The 19,199-nt window shown below is 43.7% G+C and overlaps 2 protein-coding genes across 5 annotated transcripts in view; both read right to left on the reverse strand.

Annotated features, from left to right (window-relative positions):
- The window catches only part of Arhgap22 (Rho GTPase activating protein 22), a 198,513-nt gene that overhangs the window by 79,944 nt on the left and 99,370 nt on the right, over positions 1-19,199 (reverse strand). For all 4 annotated transcript variants that reach the window (XM_046446763.2, XM_058579996.1, XM_046446765.2 and 1 more), the window contains one exon: positions 19,104-19,191. In XM_046446763.2, coding sequence (XP_046302719.1) covers positions 19,104-19,191 — 88 coding nt within the window. The remainder of the gene's footprint in view (positions 1-19,103; positions 19,192-19,199) is intronic.
- On the reverse strand, positions 13,866-16,702 carry LOC124094112 (neugrin-like). Its single transcript, XM_046446703.2, has 2 exons — positions 16,503-16,702; positions 13,866-16,088 (listed from the first exon to the last, which is right to left on the reverse strand). Exons 1-2 carry the CDS (start codon positions 16,688-16,690, stop codon positions 15,371-15,373), a joined length of 906 nt encoding a protein of 301 aa, XP_046302659.2. The 5' UTR covers positions 16,691-16,702; the 3' UTR covers positions 13,866-15,370.

Consider the following 19,199-nt stretch of genomic DNA (forward strand, 5'->3'; position numbering starts at 1 on the left):
GTGGCTCAGTGGTAAGCTGAATTATTAGTATTATTTGGGGTCAATCCCCAGTACTAATAAGTGAATAAATAAATGAAAGGACAAATGGTAAGCTTGGATCCTGAATCTCTCTGGTGTCTTGTCTTACCATGTGATTTCTCCCTCTCACATGTTCCTACAATGACATCATCCACTATGTTGTGATGCAGCCAAGGGGGCCCTCGCCAGAATCCAAGCAGATAGGGCCATCCAATCTTGGACTTAAAGCCCCCCCCCCCCCACCCCAAACTATGAGCTAAATAAAGTTCTTTTCTTCGTGAAGGATCTAACTTTCAGGTATTTTGTTATAGTAACAGAAAATAGACAATGCAGCAAGGAAGAGAACAAAGGGGCTTCTCTTATAACATAAATCCTTATTCTGGTTCAAAGATTCTTCAGAGCAGTGACATTTGAACAACAGCTCAGAAATTGCTTGGGCAATTCTTTGGGTTCTCCACTTCTCTATAAAAACACTAGATATGATTAATACAAATCAAAACACTTTGAAAAGAAATAAGTAAGAAATTGTAGCTCACGATCAATAAGAATTGGAGACCCTGTCAACAGCAAGAAAATAGTTTAAAAAATAGTTTCCACAGTAGCAAAAAAGAAATGGAATTATTTGATTATTTCATTTCATCTATTATTTTTTATTGGGAGGGTAATATTTTTAATGTTTTTATTTCATGGGTCTATGTTTCAACTTCCCTGAATTTAAAAATTTTATGTATTCGGAATGGTTTTTAATGGAAAATATCGATATCTCACATTGATATTTTGGAAGTGTATGGAAATAAATACTGGCTTTCTTACATGTTATCTTTCTCTGACACCTGCAATATTAATGCCTTACTAATTAACTATCTACAAGTGACTATAAAGTAGTAATTAGTAATTTATAAATATTTAGCAATAATTAATGACGTGCCAGGTACTCTGCTTATTGCTCTATGCAGAGCTACTTTTGTTGCGGTCAATTTACAGATGAGGAGTCTAAAGTTCAGGAGTTATGTGACTTACTCTGGATCCCAGCCTGGGCAGAGGCGGATTGACTGAGCATCTTGCCCTAACCATGACCTTACACGATAAATAATTGGAGATGTCAAATGATTCAGCCAGTATTCAACAACCATCACTTTCTAGCTATCTTTTTTTTTTAATTTATTTTCCCACATTTTTATTGGTGCATTATAGTTGTGCATACTTGGGGATTGTTGTTACATATTCACACATGTACACAATATAATTTGGCCAATATTACTCCCCAGCACTTCCTCAACTCTCTCCCCTACTCCCAGCCCTTTGGTCCCTTTCCTCTACTGATCTCCCTTTGACTTTCATGAAATCTACACCCACCTTTCTTTTCTTTTTTTCCTTTCTAGCTTCTGCATATGAGAGAACACATATGCCCCTTGATCTTCTGAGTTTGACTTATTTTGCTTAACATGATGATCTCCAGATTTATCCATTTCCCTGCAAATGACAAATTTCATTTTTTTTTTTTTTTGTGGCTGAATTAAATTTCATTGTGTATATATACCACATTTTCTTTATCCATTCAACCATTGATGGACACGTAGGCTGATTATACAACTAGGCTTTTGTGAAATATGCTACAATAAACATGAGTATGTATATATCTCTATAGTGTGATGACTTAAATTCTTCAGGATAAATATGGAGGAGTGTTATAGCTGGGTCATATGGTGGTTCCATGTCTAACCTCCATACTGATTGGCATAGTGGTTGGACTAATTTACAATTCCAGAAACAGTGTAAAAGTGTTCTTTTTCCGCCACATCCTTTCTAGCATTTATTATTATCTGTATTCTTGATGACTGCCTTTCTAACTATTGTAAAATAAAAACTCAATGTAGTTTTGATTTGCATATCCCTAAGGGATAATGATGTTGAACATCTTTTCTTTTTTTTTAAATTTTTTTATTAGTTGCTCAAAACATTACAATGATCTTGACATATCATACATTTGATTCAAATGGGGTACGTAATCTTAATCTTATTTTTCCACGTGTACAGATTGCAGGATCACATTGGTTATACAGCCACGTTTATACATAGGGCCATACTAGTGTCTGTTGTATTGTGCTGCCCTTCCTATCCCCCCTCCCCTCTCCTTCCCTCTTTCTACCCAATCTACTGTGACACATTTTTTTCTCTCTCTTTTTTCTTCCCCCTCACACCATCTTATATGTAAATTTGCATAACAATGCAAAAACAACAAAATCATGGCATTTGCAGGGAAATGGATGGCATTAGATGGCATTAGAGCAGATTGTGCTAAGTGAAGTTTGCCAATCCCTAAAAAACAAATGCAGAATGTCTTCTTTGATATAAGGGGGGCCACTCAAAACAGAGCAGGGAGGAAGAGCATGAGAAGAAGATTACCATTAAACAGGGACAAGAGGTGGGAGGGAATGGGAGAGAGAAGGGGAATTGCACGGAAGATGGTAGGAGACCCTTTAGCTATCTTTACTTCTGAGTTTTTAGTGATCATACTGGGGTGCACAGATTCAAACCCCCACAGAGATCAGGCAGGTAAAAGGAACTGTCAAAACATGTTGGCAGGGGGAAAGCAAGAGGGAACAGTGGGGATTCTGGCCAAGTGGAGAATTCTCATATTCTATCTAAAGGGGGCAGCTGTTAATTAACTCTTTTTTAAAATTTATTTTATAATTGTAGTTAGACACAATATCTTTATTTTATTTATTTTTATGTGGTGCTGAGGATTGAACCCAGGGCCTCACAAGTGCTAGGTGAGTGCTCTACTGCTGAGCCACAACACTAGTTCCTTAATTAACTATTGATAGTTGTTTATATGGAGAAAATAGATCCAAGCTTACCCTACAGAAATTTTTATTTTTATGGGTAAAATCCTTTGTTTTTAAAAATATTTCATGAGCCAAACAAAATATGTCTGTAGGCCAAAATCAGCCCATAGACAATGAGTCCTGGTTTGCAGCTCAGTTTGCAGCCTGAGAACTAGACTCAGTTTCTTGTCATTGTTTACCTTTCTCTACTATTACCTGTGGCACTCTTCAGGCTTTTGAATTATTTCTTCTTCATTGGTCTCATTTATCAGGCACCTTTTAAAAGCCAGGCAGTAGGTTCCAAGTGTACTAATGCAATTCCCTCCTTCCGGAGCCCACAGACCAGGATCATTTTGCTGCAAACACTGCTTTTCAATCTTTTATATGCACACAAATCACCTGGGACATACTGCCATATAGATTCTGTTTCAGCTGGTTCTACAGTCTTTCTGACAAGCCCTCAGGTGGGGCTGCTGCAGTTCACTCATGGACTACATTTAAGTAGGAAGGACCTGGATTAAAGAATGTCCTTGTGTCTCAGAATTCCTGAGCTGAAGATTCCTGGTTGGGGACTTCTGTATTTGAGCTTGGTTCCCCAAGGTGGCCTGGGTCACTCAACCCCCACCTGCTAATCCCCTGCCACATTCCTCCCCACATCCTAATTTATCCAGGGATTTAGTCTAGCTGGAATCACTCGTAAAGAATTTTATCTACATCTTTGTTCTGTGTTGGCATCAAACATTCCTCCTCCTGCACATCACCCCTTCCTGTCCAGCACTCTACCACTATCTGAGAGACTTTCCTGCACTTCCCTGTGTCTCAAAGTCGAGGTGCTTGGCACTGGCTGGGGGTTTTGTTGGTGGCTTGCTAAGACTGAGACCCCAGGGTGGAGCCTGCCTGGAATGAAATCTGGATTCTTACCTGTACTAGTCATGTGACTTCAGGCAAATGATTGCTCTGTGCCTCAGTGTCCACACTACAGAACACAAGTGTAATGTCTTCGCATTACAGTGTCAGGAAATTATTGTAGGCACACTAGCACAGGGTAGGCACTCCCTTCCTTTTCCCTTTCTAAAGAGAAATCCAACCAATCATTTAAAGAATCTCATGTCCTGCAGAAAATATGCCTTTAGGAAACTCATCTCCATTACTGCCCCGATAACATGACCAACGGCACTTGAAGGAATTCACAGGTGGCCTCTCATTCACTTAGTCAACAGACATGTACCCAGACCTGGTGTGTGTCTGGTTGTGCAGGGCCAGCGACATAGAAGGTAGGTAAACTTGTCAACAGCCACCATTAGCCGGTGAGGGACTCACTCTGGTGTCTGCAAAGTCACGATATTTAGGTAAACTGTCACATAGCATGTTTGCAGATTTTCAAATAATGGCTCAATGTGTTTTCAGGTAAGTTCCTCTAAGAAACAATGGACCCAGCTATCAATTAACAGAATGTACCAAAATGTCCAAAATGTCACAAGATTCAGAAGTATATCTATTATACTTTTAAAGAGATAAGCAACTGGATCCATTGCTTTAAATTTAGAGGCATTTCATCTGAAAAGGCATCTAGAGGTTGAAAAAAAGCACATTGAGCATATTAGGTGCAATGGTTATTAATCTACTCTGTAAAATAAAGTTTATCTTTTCTTAATTTTGCAGATATTCTGCTGTAATAATTGCTAAACTTTATCGACTTCTTCATACAGGCTTTATATTATCCTAAAATATGGGGGCATAATGTTACAAAATCACTAGAGAATAAGTACTTAAAACATTAATTTTGAAGTAGTTGTAGTTTCACAAGAAATTGCAAAGAAATATACAGTGAGGTTCTGTGTACCAAACATGTTACCCTTCTGTGAACGCCCAGAAGGGTAACATGTTTGGTGACTAAAGCCACAATATTGAAGCCAGGAAACTGATCCTGATTCCATCTTCAGAGCCAATGCAATGTCACCAATTCTACATGGACTTGTGCACACATGTAGCTGCACACAACTTTAGCCCATGTGTAGCCTCATGCAACCATCACGCTGTCAAGATACTTAAACCCCTGCAAGGCTCCCTTGCAGGCCCAACCTCTTGATACCCATTCTAACCTAAAGTTTAGACACTGTCATTATTCTCATTGTGCATGTGAGAAAATGGGCACAGAGAAGTTAGCAACTAACTCAAGGCCTCAGAGCTAGTAACTCCTGGGTCTGGCTTTCAAACCCTTTTATCAGTGAGAGATTTATTGGAGACCTACTAGAGGAAGTGGGGATGGAATCTGGAAAGGCTTCCTGGAGCCACCAATCATTAAACTTGGCCTTGAAGGGAGAAAACAGAACACTTAGTGGGGAGGGCTGAATATAGAACCCACTGGAGAAGAGCAGAGGGCTGGGAAAGCTGTGCTCCCCGCAGGACCAAATCCAGGGGACCACAGCTGTTAGCCTGGGTTTCAGGGAACTCACAGCAATCCTGCCATCTTATCTCCTTGAGCTTCTCTCCTGGAGGTCCCCGCACATTGCCCAGCAACCTGGCAGTCATCCTGGACTCCACCTCTAGCCTCAGGTCCCCCATGGCGTCTGACAAATGATCACTCTGTGCCTCAGTTTCCACACTATAGAACCCCCGTGTAATGGCTACTCATTACAGCGTCAGGAAATTATTGTAGACACAATACAGAGTCCTGTCAATATTCAGCATCTGCTGCTCATTAGAGAAGTCCCCTCCAAATGGCTCCCTGCCCCCATTGCCCTACACCCAATCTGGCCTTCTTATTGTCAAGAAGTGTAATCACACAGACATTTCTCTGAAGAAGAAATAGGAATGGCCAACAAATACATGAACAAATGTTTACATCTCTAGCAATCAGGGAAATGCAAATCAAAACTATGCTGAGAGTTTATCTCCAGTTAGAAGGGCAATCATTGAGAATACAATAATAATAAATGCTAATGAGGATGTGAGGAAAAAGGTACACGTACACATTGTTGGTGGGATTGCAAATTAGTGCGCCCACTCTGGAAATCAGGATGGAGATTCCTTAAAAGATTGGGAATGGAACTGCCACATAATCCAGCTATTCCACTCCTTGGTATTTATCCAAAAGAACTAAAACCAGCATATCATAGTGATACACACACATATCAATGGTTACAGCAGCATAACTCACAATAACCAAGTTATGGAACCAGTCCAGGTGCCTGTCAACAGGTGAATGTGTAAAGAAAATGTGGTATATATACACAAGGGACTTTCACTCAGTCATGAAGAATGAAAGCATGTCATTTGCTGGAACATCATGCTAAGTGAAATAAGCCAGACTCAGAAAATCAAGGGTTGAATGTTTCTCTCATATGTGGAAGCTAGAGCAAAATAAAGAATAAAAGCAGTGGGGGAGGCCATGAAAGAGAAAGGAGATCAGTGAAGTAGAGGCAGGGGATTGAGAGGGAGGGATAAAGGATGGGAAAAGGAAGGAACTTGGGAATGAAATTCATTAAATTTTTCTATGTACATATATAAATATATCACAGTGAATTTCACTTTTTGTACATTTACAAAGCATTTTTTAAATATTTATTTAGTTGTAGATGAACACACAGTATTTTTATTTATTTTTATGTGGTGCTGAGGATTGAACCCAGTGCCTTGTGTATATGAGGCAAGCACTTTACCACTGAGCTATAGCTTGAGCCCATAAAGCATAAATTTTAAAAACAATGAATAAATAGAAGAAAGAACGTAGATTAGAGGAAGGGGAACTGCGGAGGCAGAGGGGAAGAGAAAGTACTGGGGATTGAAGTGGAGCAAATTATATTCCATACATGAATGATGATGTCAAAGTGAACCCTGCTGTTATGCATAACTCTAATGCACTAATAGATTTTTTTTAAAAAAGAAGTGTGATTACACCTTTCTATCATTTAGAAAGGTGGCTCCTCATTGCCTAAGCCTGACAACCATGCCCTTGGTGATCTGAGTCCTGCTGACCCTTCCCCCTAATCCTGCCATTCCTCTCTGATGCTTCATGTACAGAGCCCCACCCTAGGACTCAGGGTTAGCCAGGTTAGCTCTTCAGAGCTCTTTTTCAGGCCAGGCAAAAGGCTGAAGTTACAGGTATGCAAGCCTGGAGTCCAGATCCACGTACCTATCCCACTGCAGGGGAAGACATGTCCTAGAGTTCTCAAGTACCATGGCAGTGCCCTCCACTTCCAGCAGACCAGGCTGTGAGGTTAGGAATAAGGCACACAGTCACACAGTGTTGTACTTTCAGGAAGCCAGGTTGGCTTATGCAGCAGCCTTTGGTGGAAATTAAAAGTGTTTTCTTTCTTCTTTTATTTTTTTCAATGAGTTAATCTTATTTTTAAAATTTTTTTTTGAGACAGGGTTTCACTAAGTTGCTTAGGGCCTCACTAAGTTACTAGGCTGGCCTCAAATTTGCAATCCTCCTGCATCAGCCTCCTGAGTTACTGGAATTATAGGTGTGCACTAGCATGCTTGGCTAAAATTATTATTTTAAGCTATGTTTTTAATAGGCCCAGTAATTGTACATACTTATGGGGTGCAGAGTGACCTTTTAATTCTTGTATATAATGTAAAATGGCCAGATCCAAGTAATTGACATCCCCATCCCTTTGAACATATATTACTTCTTCATGTTGGGAATATTCAAAACCTCTCCTAGTTATTTTGAAATACACAATTAATTGTTGTCAACCATGGTTACCCTACTGTACTAAAGAATGTCAGAAGTTACTCCTCTTATCCAATTTCACCCTTGTAGCCATTCTTTCTCCACCCCTACCCTACACCCCTCCAAGCCTCCGGTAAACAATATTCCATTCTCTACTTCTTGGAGATCAACTTTTGAGCTTCCACATGTAAGTGAGAACATGCAATACTCGTCTTACTGTGCCTGGCTATTTCACTTAACATTATGATCTCTTGTTCCATCCATGTTGTCACAAATGACCAGATTTCATTCTTTCGCTGATTCGCCTTGATCAGGAGAAATAGCTACAGTTGAATCACCGGGTAGGGACCATGACCTTGACTTGCAAATGTAAGATTTATGTTTTCTTTTCTATCAAAGTTAAACCTGTAATGCAACACAGGCATGTTTACTGTAACTAAGTTTCACGTGTATAATGAAACCATCTTAATTTAGGAAACCAGGTACTCAGAATGGAGCCACTTTAAAAAATTCCCTAACAGATATCCAGGTACAACTATAGCTCTTTTCCATGCCCTCCCAATTTTAAATTAGCTAATTGTGTAGATTGTATCCCTGAACTCTTCCTTAATAGGGCGAGGAACAATGCTTCTTTAGGGCTAAATGTTGGCAGATTGCCTGCCCAGTGTGCTTGCTGCTGGATTCCTTTGGGGGCACACCCTTCTGTGCCGCAGTCTGGCTGAGCACAAATCACGAGCCACTCAAGCAGGAACAAACTTTATTTCTGAACTCCCCCGAACGCCACCCACCAGCCCTTCCAAGCACACCACACACCAACTGGAACTCCCTCCACCGGACCTTCACCAACCAACGGGAACTCCCCAGGAATCCCCGAAAGAACTCCAAAGTAGCTGCGCGCCCGAGGCAGCAAGAGCTGCCCTATTGCGGGACAGCAAAGGTCTATATACAACTGAATACACAGCTTAACTTCACCATCATCATCTCAATGGCTCGCTGGCGTCACTTCTCAACCACTCCCTTCTGGCAAAATGCCATGCATCATCCTGACTCGGCTGTGGCCCTCAAAACTTCTGCAGAAGTACAATTTTGCCTTGCTGATCCACTTCCAAGCCCAGGACTCTGGGGAGGCATCTCTGCAGCACATGCTGGAGCTTTGCTCTCAGTAGGAAATACAGAGAATTGAAAGTCACTGGTCCAGATCCTCTCAATTAGTGAATGACAGGGCTTTAATGTGAATCTAGGTCTGTCTGACTCCAAAGCCTAGGCTGATGCCTGGAGCTGTTTCTTCTTCCCTCCCTTCCCACCTCTCATTCTGAGGGCTCTGATTGAGTACCACCTGGTCTATGCCAGGTAGCATCCTGTGTGCATTCCTCCCAGTTGGCCCTGAGCTACTCAATATGGCATCACTAGACACACAGGGCTGCTAAGCACCTGAATGTGGCTAGAAGCGTTATTTTAATTGAACTTCATTTATATTTATATTCAAAAGCTGACTTCAATTCAGTTATTGAAAGAGCTTTAAGTATATGCAGAGTAACTTGGATGTAAGCCTACTTTTTCAACCTCATATGAAATCTCAACACAGAGCAGATGATTCCAATGAAAATTTAGTGCCTGAATTGAAAAATGCTCTAAGTGCAAAATACTCTTTGGATTTAGAATAAAAACACAAAAAAGTAAAATATTTCACTGGGGTCTGGGGGTGGAACTCAGTGGTAGAGCAGGCATGAGTCCCTGGGTTTAATATTTAATTATACATTCACATGATAATATTTGGGATCTAGTGCATTAAATAAATATGTTGTTGAAATTAACACCACTTGTTTTCTTTTATTTTCTTTCTGTTAGGGTGGCTATTTACTAGAAAATCTAGTATGACAAGTGTGGCTTGTATTCTATTTCTATTGCTCTGTGTATATATCTATCTATCTATCTATCTATATATATATATCTATATATATATATCTATATATATATAGATATAGATATAGATATATCTGCATGACCAATGTGATTCTGCCACCTGTACACTCAGAAAAATGAAAAAGTATACCCCATCTTATTCAAATATATGATATGTCAAGATTATTGTACTGTCATGTGTAACTAATTAAAACAAATTTAAAAAATAAAATAAAATAAATAATAAAAAAAAGAACACCTGCTCATGAACGTGATTGGGTCCAAGGAATCAGGCTTAGGTTCCTCCTCGAGGGCACCTCTTTCCAGGGACACCAGTGGGAGTTTTTCACATCGGGTCTTGTGTTTAGCTGGGAGAAGTGATCTTAAGACAAGAGGAGTCCAGATTGCAAGGCTGGGAAGTTAAGCAGACACTCTCGAATCTGCTGATTCTCCTATTCTCAGTGGTGGGAGTCGCTAGAGAACTTCTCAGCTAATTTCATTTCTGGTCATTACCCATGGTCTGGCAGGCCAGCTCAGCAAGGGGCAGCCTAGGGTAAGGCTGAGACGCAGGCTGACTGGTACCAGGTGCTGAGATAGGCCCATATCAACATCCCTCCCATTCAGGCAGCAGCTAATGCAATCAGGGATGCTCTGGACACGTCAGGCGCATGTTATCAGTCTGCTTCTATAAAGTAATCTGGGCATGCTGACTCCCTTTCAAGGTCAGGCGTTAGTGATAGCAGGCAGCAGCCTTCTTATCTGTTTTAATACAGGTTGGATAAGGACAGGCAGCTGCAAGCTCAATGCTGGATGCCAGAGGGTGAGACTGAGAACTCAACCTCCCAGCACAGAACACTGACCCCAATGTCACTTCTGGATCCTGGACCCCTGAGCAGTCCTGCTGCCTGGCCTTTCCACACGCAGCTCTCCAGTTTCCTGTAATTTCCCTTGTGGCCCTCTAGCCTTCTGGTCAATTTCCCCTTGTCTGGAGTTAGTCATAGTTGGCTTCTGCTTCCTGCCCTTGGGGACCCTTAGGAGATATGTCCAGTGATAGAAAAGATGTGACAGTGTAGGCAGTTGCTTTTGAGAAAGACTTAGGGCTTCCATCCGAATCCTGCAGTCAACCCATCTGCCTTCCTTTGGCAGCACTGTACTAATTACAGAAGAAGATATTTAGAAATAAGTTGAGATGCTTTATTGATTACTTAATCCAGATTACTTAATCCATGATCATCTCATGGGGACTGTCCTGTCCCAAGGTCTTAGCAACTCTTTTCATCCAGAATACTAATAGCAGGCCTCTCCACCTCTTGCCCCCCCCCTTCCCTTGCAGGTTTAGAGGAAGGCCTAAACTTGGCCTTGGGCCAGATGCCAGTATTGCCAAGAAACCCAAGAGCCTGGGAGGCCCACAGGATCATGTCTGCAAACCTTAGACAGCTTTTGAAGGACAGGGAGGGGCAGGGTTTGCCAGGCAACTGCCCTGGTAGAGAAGAATCCCAGCGGGCAGAACATGCAGAGCCCTTGAGCCCCAGCCCCTTTGTGGGGCCTGGCTCCTTCAAGCGTGACCTGGGAGCCAGCACTGAAGAGGGGCAGGGCTCCAGGATTAGAGCTGTTCAAGTTGCAGCTCCGATGCCAACTGGCTGTGGGATCCTAGCAAGTTAGTTGGTCTGTCAGAGTCACAGGAGCCTCATCTGATAAATGGGTTAGTAAAGGTTAGTCCTAGAAGTACAGTAAAAGTATCAATGTGGTGGTGCTCAGTCTTCATCTTTAGAAAGAACTCGATAAGTTCTGTGGCACCTCTGCATATCTTGATCTACAACCTCAGGAACTCATCAACTATCACATTTATTATAAAATCGTGTGAATTCCACCCCTGAGCCCCACTCTCCCAGGTCCCTATTGGGAAAGTGTGAGGGCTCCCTTTTCTTGTGACCAGGCTTAGGTGGGTCCTATAAAAGGATTAGGGGCCATTCTTGGTCCTGGTAGTCATCTGGTACCTTTGTTTGCAGGCACTTGAGACTCTCATTTCTCTGCCTTGTTTGGGTATCTGCCTGGGTCAGGACTTTGGTGCTTGGGGCCAGCTTCCTGGGATTTGTCACCTTCCTGAGTCATTGCCAGAGGTGGGGGTGACTGCTGGGGGCGGGGAATGCCTCTCTCCTTTTGCACATCATAATTATCTGGGAGAAGGGGAGAGGATGTACCTAGGGGATCACCTATCATGGAGGCAAATGGATCTGAGGCCTGGCTGGAACAAAGGAAAAAGGTGGAGAGATCAAAGCACAAAGCAACATCTCCACACATTATCCTGCTCTCTTCCACCCCCATGTTAATAATTATGTTCTTAAAATACTGGTTATAGCTTTCTTTGGGACCCCTACAGACCTCCTCTCACTCACTCCCTCTGTGATTTCTCCTCATTCCCCGTCTGAAGATTTTAAGTTCCCTGCTTTCTATGCCAGGGCCACCTCTCTACCTCTGCCCTACCACCAGCTCAGCAACCAGTATTTCAAAAACCTTCTGGGTGATTCTAAGGCTTGGGAAGTTTTGGGAACTGTAGCCCTACTTCAGTCTCCTCCCACAGAAGACCACTTTCCATTCTGGCAATGAGCTTAGCCCCCTCTCCAAAACTTAGTTTAAATTCAATTAACCATTTACTGAGCTCCTTGGATGCATGCAGTGTCTGTCTTCACCATACTCACACACTGATGCTTCTGCCTAAGATGTACTCATTCTCCCCCATCTCTCTTCTTCTTTGGCTTACTTAACCTTTGGGGAGCAGGGTCCTTATCATTCTATTCTAGAAGTCCTGTATGGTTCCCATATGTGTTAGAGTCTCTTCCTCTGGTTGCATACAATCTGTATATTTATGTTCTGCCTAGCACTTCTCATCCTGTGGGTCTGATTTCCTGTCCATGTGCTTGACCTTGTTAATTCTGTGAGAATAGAAACATGTCTCAATGACTCTTAGGTAACTAGCTCATTGAGCACTATGGCGGGACTACTGACTGCTCATTAAACCAAACTTGTTGGCCTCCTGGGCACAGCTGGACTACATTTCCCAGCATCCCTTGGGCTTAAGTAAGGCCATGTGACTTAGTTCTGTACAGTGGGCTTGGAGGAGATGATTAGTAAGCTTTGGGTGTCTGGACCAGTATACCTCCCTGGCATTCTGGCTGCTTAGCTTGGAGATAACCAAGATGCTCTTGTAAGCCACAGTTTTCAAATGGCAAAGACACAAGATAGGAAGACGCTTGGAGACCAGCTGCCTGCCAAACAGGAGCATTCATTATGACTATATGTAAAAGACAAATACATATACTGGTCAAGATCCTGTGATTTGAGGGTTGTCAAGAGCAGTTACCCTACCTAATATAAAGAAGCTAAACTCATTGGAGAATACATATGAAATGATTTTCTTTTCCCAATATTCTCCCTGACATTTTTCCACCTTTAAGTAGCAGCTCACTTGGAACTTTTACCCAGAGTCCAGAGTGTGTCTGTCACTCTTAGTTTATTCAAACAGTTTCATTCACATTTTTGACACTTGATTCTGTTCACTCAGGTCCATTCAAATCTTTCAGGAATATGAGTGGTAGTGGAGGGTGGGAGGGATTGCTTCTCCAGTCTTTCCCTGGACTAGGAAGGAGGCAGATGGGAAAGACAAACACCTCTTTGCTGACGTGGGCAAGGGTGCAGCATCTTCCCTGGTTGATGATGTGGGGAGAGGGGTGGGTGGACTAGGAGGCCTACCTGCATGAGGTACCCACCCAAAGCACTTCTCTAGGCACTGACAGTCTTCAGTGTGTTCCAGCCCAAATCCCAGCTGACTCCCTGGTGGTATCATCGTCCTCTTTACCCCACACCTGGAGAATTCTTGCAAGTTTGTAGCTCCATCTTATCTTCTCTTCTCCAGGCCAATGGTTCCACTCAGGAACCAAATGCTGAGGGACACCCATGTGCCTGGCCTCCCCTCTGCTGGGGCAATCTGCCAATTTGCTATCGTAGTCCAACTTGATTTTCACAAATCCGGTGTATAACTAACTATATAGGCAAGATACAAAAAGCCAGTCATCCCTTATGTCAGGCTCCTTTAAACTTTATAAGTGATATCCCTGCATGTTCTCATGGTTTCAGGGAGTGGACCCTTACCTCTGCCCAAAGTAATTGTTTCCATCTTTCTGCACTCTTTGTGTATTGACTAAGTGGAGGGTAGAGCCGTGGACCTCAACCATCCGGATAAGAGAGGCAGCCTCACTGGAACTAAAGCCATTTGTAACACTGTTCTTCAGTGCCTTGCTCCATGGCTGGCCATGTGGGTTCTTAGATGATTTGAAATCAGGCGCAGACAGGCTGAAAGGTTGGAGATGGGAAGGAGGGCCTGCACTGTGGGTAATGGAATTGGCAGATCCCTCCACTAGATGGCACTAACAGTATAATTTTTCCCTTTTTTTTTTTTTTGGTCTCTTTAAAAATCTATTTAAGGGCTGGGGTTGTAGTCAGTGGTAGAGTTCTGACCTAGCATGCATGAGGCACTGGGTTCAATCCTCAGCACCACATAAAAATAAAGATATTGTATCCACCTAAATCTAAAAACTAAATATTAAAAAAAAAAACCTATTTAAATTTTTATTATATATATTAATGGGATTTGTTGGTACACATTCACACACACACACACACACACACACACAATATAATTTGGTCAATTTCATTCCAAAATATTGCCTCATGTTTTAAATGATATCTTGGAAAACCATCACTTTATACAGTTGAAGAGTGCAAACAGAACTATGACTTGAAATGTATGTAGTTAGTTTGATGCATATACTTGGAGTTCTTCCATATTTCCAAGAATTATCAAGATTTTTCTTCTCTTAAAGGGATGGGCATGCTTGGTGAGGAGTGAGGGACTTTCATGTGCCCCTGCCTGGCCTCTAATTTCCAGAACTCTGAGTCTAATGGGGGTGATCAAATCCTTCCTTCCTTTTCCTTTTCTGCCACTGATCCCCCAGCCCTGGACCTGGGCCTGGACTCTGAGCTTTGGCTCTCAGGTTTCTTTCTGTTCCTTTTAGTTCTCCATGTCCAGTGCCCACCACTCAGGCACCCTCAGAATTATCAGAGCAGTCCCATGGGTCCCCTAGCTACACAGACTACCCCTTGCCCACACATCCCATGGTTAATCTCTGTGCACATTTCCTAAGGAGCTGTACTCAATGCAGGGAGACCCAGGGACATGACCCCCTCAGGAACACTTCCTGCCCCTACGCCTAAGTAATTCTTCTCTTAGCAACTAAGCTGTTTATCTCGCTATGAGCTGGGAAGAAAATGTCTCCTGATTTCTTAAGGGCAGAGACTGTGCCCTGCCCACCTCAGGCCCCCTCCAGGTTGTCGGGGACACTCTCAGTCAGGGATAACTGAGTTGGATCAGTGAGTGGGCTTCTTGAGATTCTTTAGGTTGTGGTTGAAGATGGGGTTACTCCAACAACAACAACAACATCTTCATCATCATCATCATCATTAATTTTCTTTTTTTTTTTTTTCAACACGAACTGCTACATTTTATTTTCGCACCAAAGGAAAATAAAAGAACCAATTTACTAAGCAGCTCAAAAACTGTTAGTGTTCAATGATCAAGAAGGAAATGAGGTCAGAAAGCAAACTTTTCACTTCCTCCCAAACATATTATTGCAAGTATCACAGAAACAATACTGATTTTCAACATACAGAAGTTAAGCAAAAAGGAGAATACTGAAGATACACAGGTCAGACTGGGAGCAGTGATCCAAGAAGCTTGAATAACCAAGCAGCTCTTTCTGTCCATATTCCAGGCTCATCAAATTCCTCCTATTTCAAAGTAGATATCCACATGCAGAAATCTTGGCAGCTCCAAATATATTAGTCTAGCTGTTTCACATGGCATCTCCACAAGCCGGGCCCCAACTCAAATTCTGTACAGGAAGTTCCCATTGCTGTCAAAGAACTCCCGTCCCCTCTGCACTACTTTGCTGCTGAAGTTCTGGTTCCGTAGCTCCCCTGTCTTCAACATTTCCAGTTTCTCATCACTTGGCAATCCATTACTGTCAGTTCTTCTGGTGCCTACACAATCATTGGAGTATTTTTGCAGCTCTCTCTGATGACCTAAGGCTGCAGTGATAGGCTCAAAGCTTTCCTTCTTCAAGCCCTGGATTCCTTTATTCCTTCCCTTTTGTCTCAGAGCATTTGTACTGTGAGTTTTTGACTCTATAACTGTCAAAGCTGTGCTGTGAAGCTGACCTTCAGATGAGGCTTCATCCCCTGGCATCAGAAAAGAGTTTGATACAGAGTGGCCTGCAGCAAGTGGCTTAACGGTATCTCTAGAGCCCTGGAGCTGCCGGAGTGAGTGGGCAAACTCAGCTTTCTTAAGAACTTTTTGATCCTGCTTCAGTTTCTGTTCCAAAGTGGGTAAAAATTTACTTTTCAAAACCCTTCGGATAACATCGGTGCTGACATCAAAACCTTCAGCCAACCTGGGAACTGACCAGGACTCAGCAAATTCCTTATGTAAATACCATATCTGCTCCATGGCTTCCCAGGTCAGAGTTCTGGGCGGGGCACCTGGCGCCTCCATTTGCCTCCGAATTTTCTGGAATCGAATTGCTTTTTTCTGTCGTTTCAGGGTGCTGGGGGAGAGACCCAATGGCAGAAGCCATGCGTGGAAGCAAGATGGGTGTCTGAAAAGCCTTGGGCTAAATCACCAACAGCCCAGCCCTCTTTTGTGTCAGTAAAGGCCACCGGGCCATGTTTGCCAGCTTAACGCCGCTCTGTACACCGACCCCAAAATCTAACACCTACAACAATAACTGCCCGTAAGCATGCTGAACTATCTAAAAGTGTAACGAAATATACGTCACTAGCGAAGGAACCTGTGGTCGCAAGGGAGCTGAACATCTGTCCCTACGCCGCTAACAACAGGTAAGAAGAAACTAGAGTCACAGTGGAGGCGGCTGGAGGACGCCCAGCGCTAAGGGGGCGCGGCTTGAAGCGCCGAGGCCCAAGGCCAGCTTCAGGCTGAGGGCCCGGAAAGGAGCTAGTACCTCTCGACCTCCTGCAACTCCCTCTCCTCTGGCTCCCAGTCGGAATCCGGGTCCGGCTCATGGCCCATAGGGCCTGAGCCCGCCAGCCCCCGGGTCGCGAACCCATAGCGAGCAACAGCAGTATGGACTCGGCCGCCCAGCAATAGGCTGAGGGTAACCGCCGTGGCGAAGTAAACCAACCTCATCATTAATTTTCAGTACCAACAGAGCCCATAGCTGGAGCCACTGTGACTGTGGCAAAAGAAAGCTCACCATCTTAAGGTCAGGCTGACCAGGGAAGTTCCAGTCCCCCTTATCTTCAAGCTAGCTGTTTGATTTTAGGAGGTTCACTTAACATCTCTGGATTGCCATACTCTCATGCACCATGAAGGGAGGGGAGCTTCCCCAGCTGCAGTCAGAACCAGGCATTAGCCATGGGTGCAGCCTCACTGGTCCCCATTGGACCAGGCTGACAGGAAGCTCCAGAATCCAGAGCCCCTAAAGGTGGGGAGGAGAGTCACTCTAGGGTCCTGGGAAACACTGCTATTGTGTTTGCTGTAGCTGGATGGGCAGCACTCCACACAGGCAAACTTCCCTCCCTGCCCACCCCTGTCCTGCTGTCCCTAAGCAGCCATAGCAAACACCTACATCCACCCTAAGGCCTTCAGGAGTGGCTATGTGTCCAAAGATAGGAGAGTAGAAATAGGCAACTCTGGGCATCTGTGTGAATCTGGTGTTTGTCAAGCTACCATTGTTGTGCTCAGAAAAAAGGGGCTCAGGGCATTCCTTCCTGTAACCAGGTCCCCAGACTGCCCAGCTCAGATAGGGAAGATGAAAGATCCTGTAGGAGGCCTCAGGGGGTCAGCTGCCTATGTTGGACTCAAACTCCAGTGTGTGGCTTAAGAAGCCAAATGGCCTAAGTTCAAGGTTGCTATGCCTTCAATGTCCCCACCAAAACTCATGTTGAAACTTAATCCCCATTATGGGGGTTTAGAGATGATTGGGTCCCGAAGGCTCTGCTTTCATAAATGGATGGAGCCATTTTGGTTGACTGGGTTATCTGAGAGTGGTCTGCTATAAATGTCAGTTTGGCTCTGTTCTCTTGTGTGCACCCCTTTCACTATGTGATGCCCTATGTTGCAGAGAGTCCCCATAGCAAGAAGGACTTCACCATACGTGGCTCTTTGATCTTGAACTTCTCAGTCTCTTAAACTATGAGCTGAATATACACTTAGTCTTTGTTAATCACCCAGCCTGTAGAATTCAGTTACAGCAACAGAAAACTAAGTCAAAGCCCCAACTCTACTACGATCCAGTTGCATGTCATTGGGAAAGTGGCTTATTCTTTCTAATCCCCACTGTCTGTTTTTATAAAAGTTATCAAAACACCCCTTACCTTAGAGGGGTGTTTTGAATATTGTGGTAGGCAGGTATAATGGCCCACAAAGATATTCATGACCTGATCCCTGGAAACTTGTGAATAAGTTACCTTATATGAGCTTGGGTTGCTTACTCCTGCTCCTGATGGGCTGCAGCTTGCTGTCCTGAGCCTAGGCTGATCCATCCCCTCAGTATACAGACAATAGCCAGATCATTCCATCAGAGTGGTTGGGGTGGCTGTGCTGCTCTGTGACTGTAAACTTGCTGGCTCAGAGAGCCCCAGGGAGGCCACTGCTTACTTGCTACTTCCCAGTCCTCTGCCCAGACTCCTTCACACTCACTCTTCCCATCATGCTGGTGGCCTCTTTCCTCAAGCATATGCAACTGTTGCTGAAGGCCATCTCTGTTTGCAGGTAGTTTGGTCCATGCATGGGGCAGGAGAAGGGTGCAATCTATAGGATGCAGCTCTCAATGGTTGGCTGGTATGTCCCTAGTCTCCCATTCCTTGGGCAAGACACTTCTGAGGCCTGCCTTGCACCATCTCAGGAGTCACTGGACTGAGTGGGGTGCCCAAGTAGCAATCTGCTCCTTAACATACCCCAACTGGCTCCCTCCCTTCCCTGTCCCTTTCCCCATGCTTTCTGGGGATACCTTCAGAATAAACTGCTCAGATCTTTGTCTTAGGCTCTGCTTCTGATGGAGGCCAGGCTAAATAAAACCCTGCCCAGCTGCAAAACCAGAGAGCCTCATCTGCCAGACACTTTGACTTAGTTCAGTAACAACCACACTGTAAAACTTGGAGCTTCAAAGAATGGTTTTATAACTCTTAATGGGATAACAGTTCTTTGACCTAAATTATTTACCTTCCTTCCCATACATCCTAGTTCTGTTTTGGGATTCATGATAAGTCTTATTTTAACCCTCTAAATCTGTACTAGCATTAGACTCTGGATTTCCTTACCCTTGGACCTTCACCCTAGGATGACTAGTTTCTTTCTCTGCATTTATCATCAATTTAAAAATACACATATTCCTCTCACCCAAAAGCTAATTATACAATCACCTTAGTGGATTGTCTAATTCCTTCCCAATGTGCACTGTTCTTTAGACCCACATCTCTGAATTGTGCTTGGAGAGAGTGCTGAAACTCCTTCAGAGAGCCACAACATGGGGATCTGCGCTTCCCAAGCAGGGGACACGGTGACACCCCCATCAGGGCCAGCACAGGGTGCTCAATCCTACCTGGGCTGATCTCAAAGAGGTGTTTTCCCGGGTCCTCAGGGCCAGGAAGAAGTTCAGTCACCTGGGTCCCTTGTAGAGAAATAAATCCCTAAAATG

This window comes from Marmota monax, unplaced genomic scaffold (genome assembly GCF_021218885.2).
Source record: "Marmota monax isolate L192 unplaced genomic scaffold, Marmota_monax_Labrador192_F-V1.1 WCK01_AAM20220418_F8-fsc00207, whole genome shotgun sequence".
NCBI lineage: Eukaryota > Metazoa > Chordata > Mammalia > Rodentia > Sciuridae > Marmota > Marmota monax.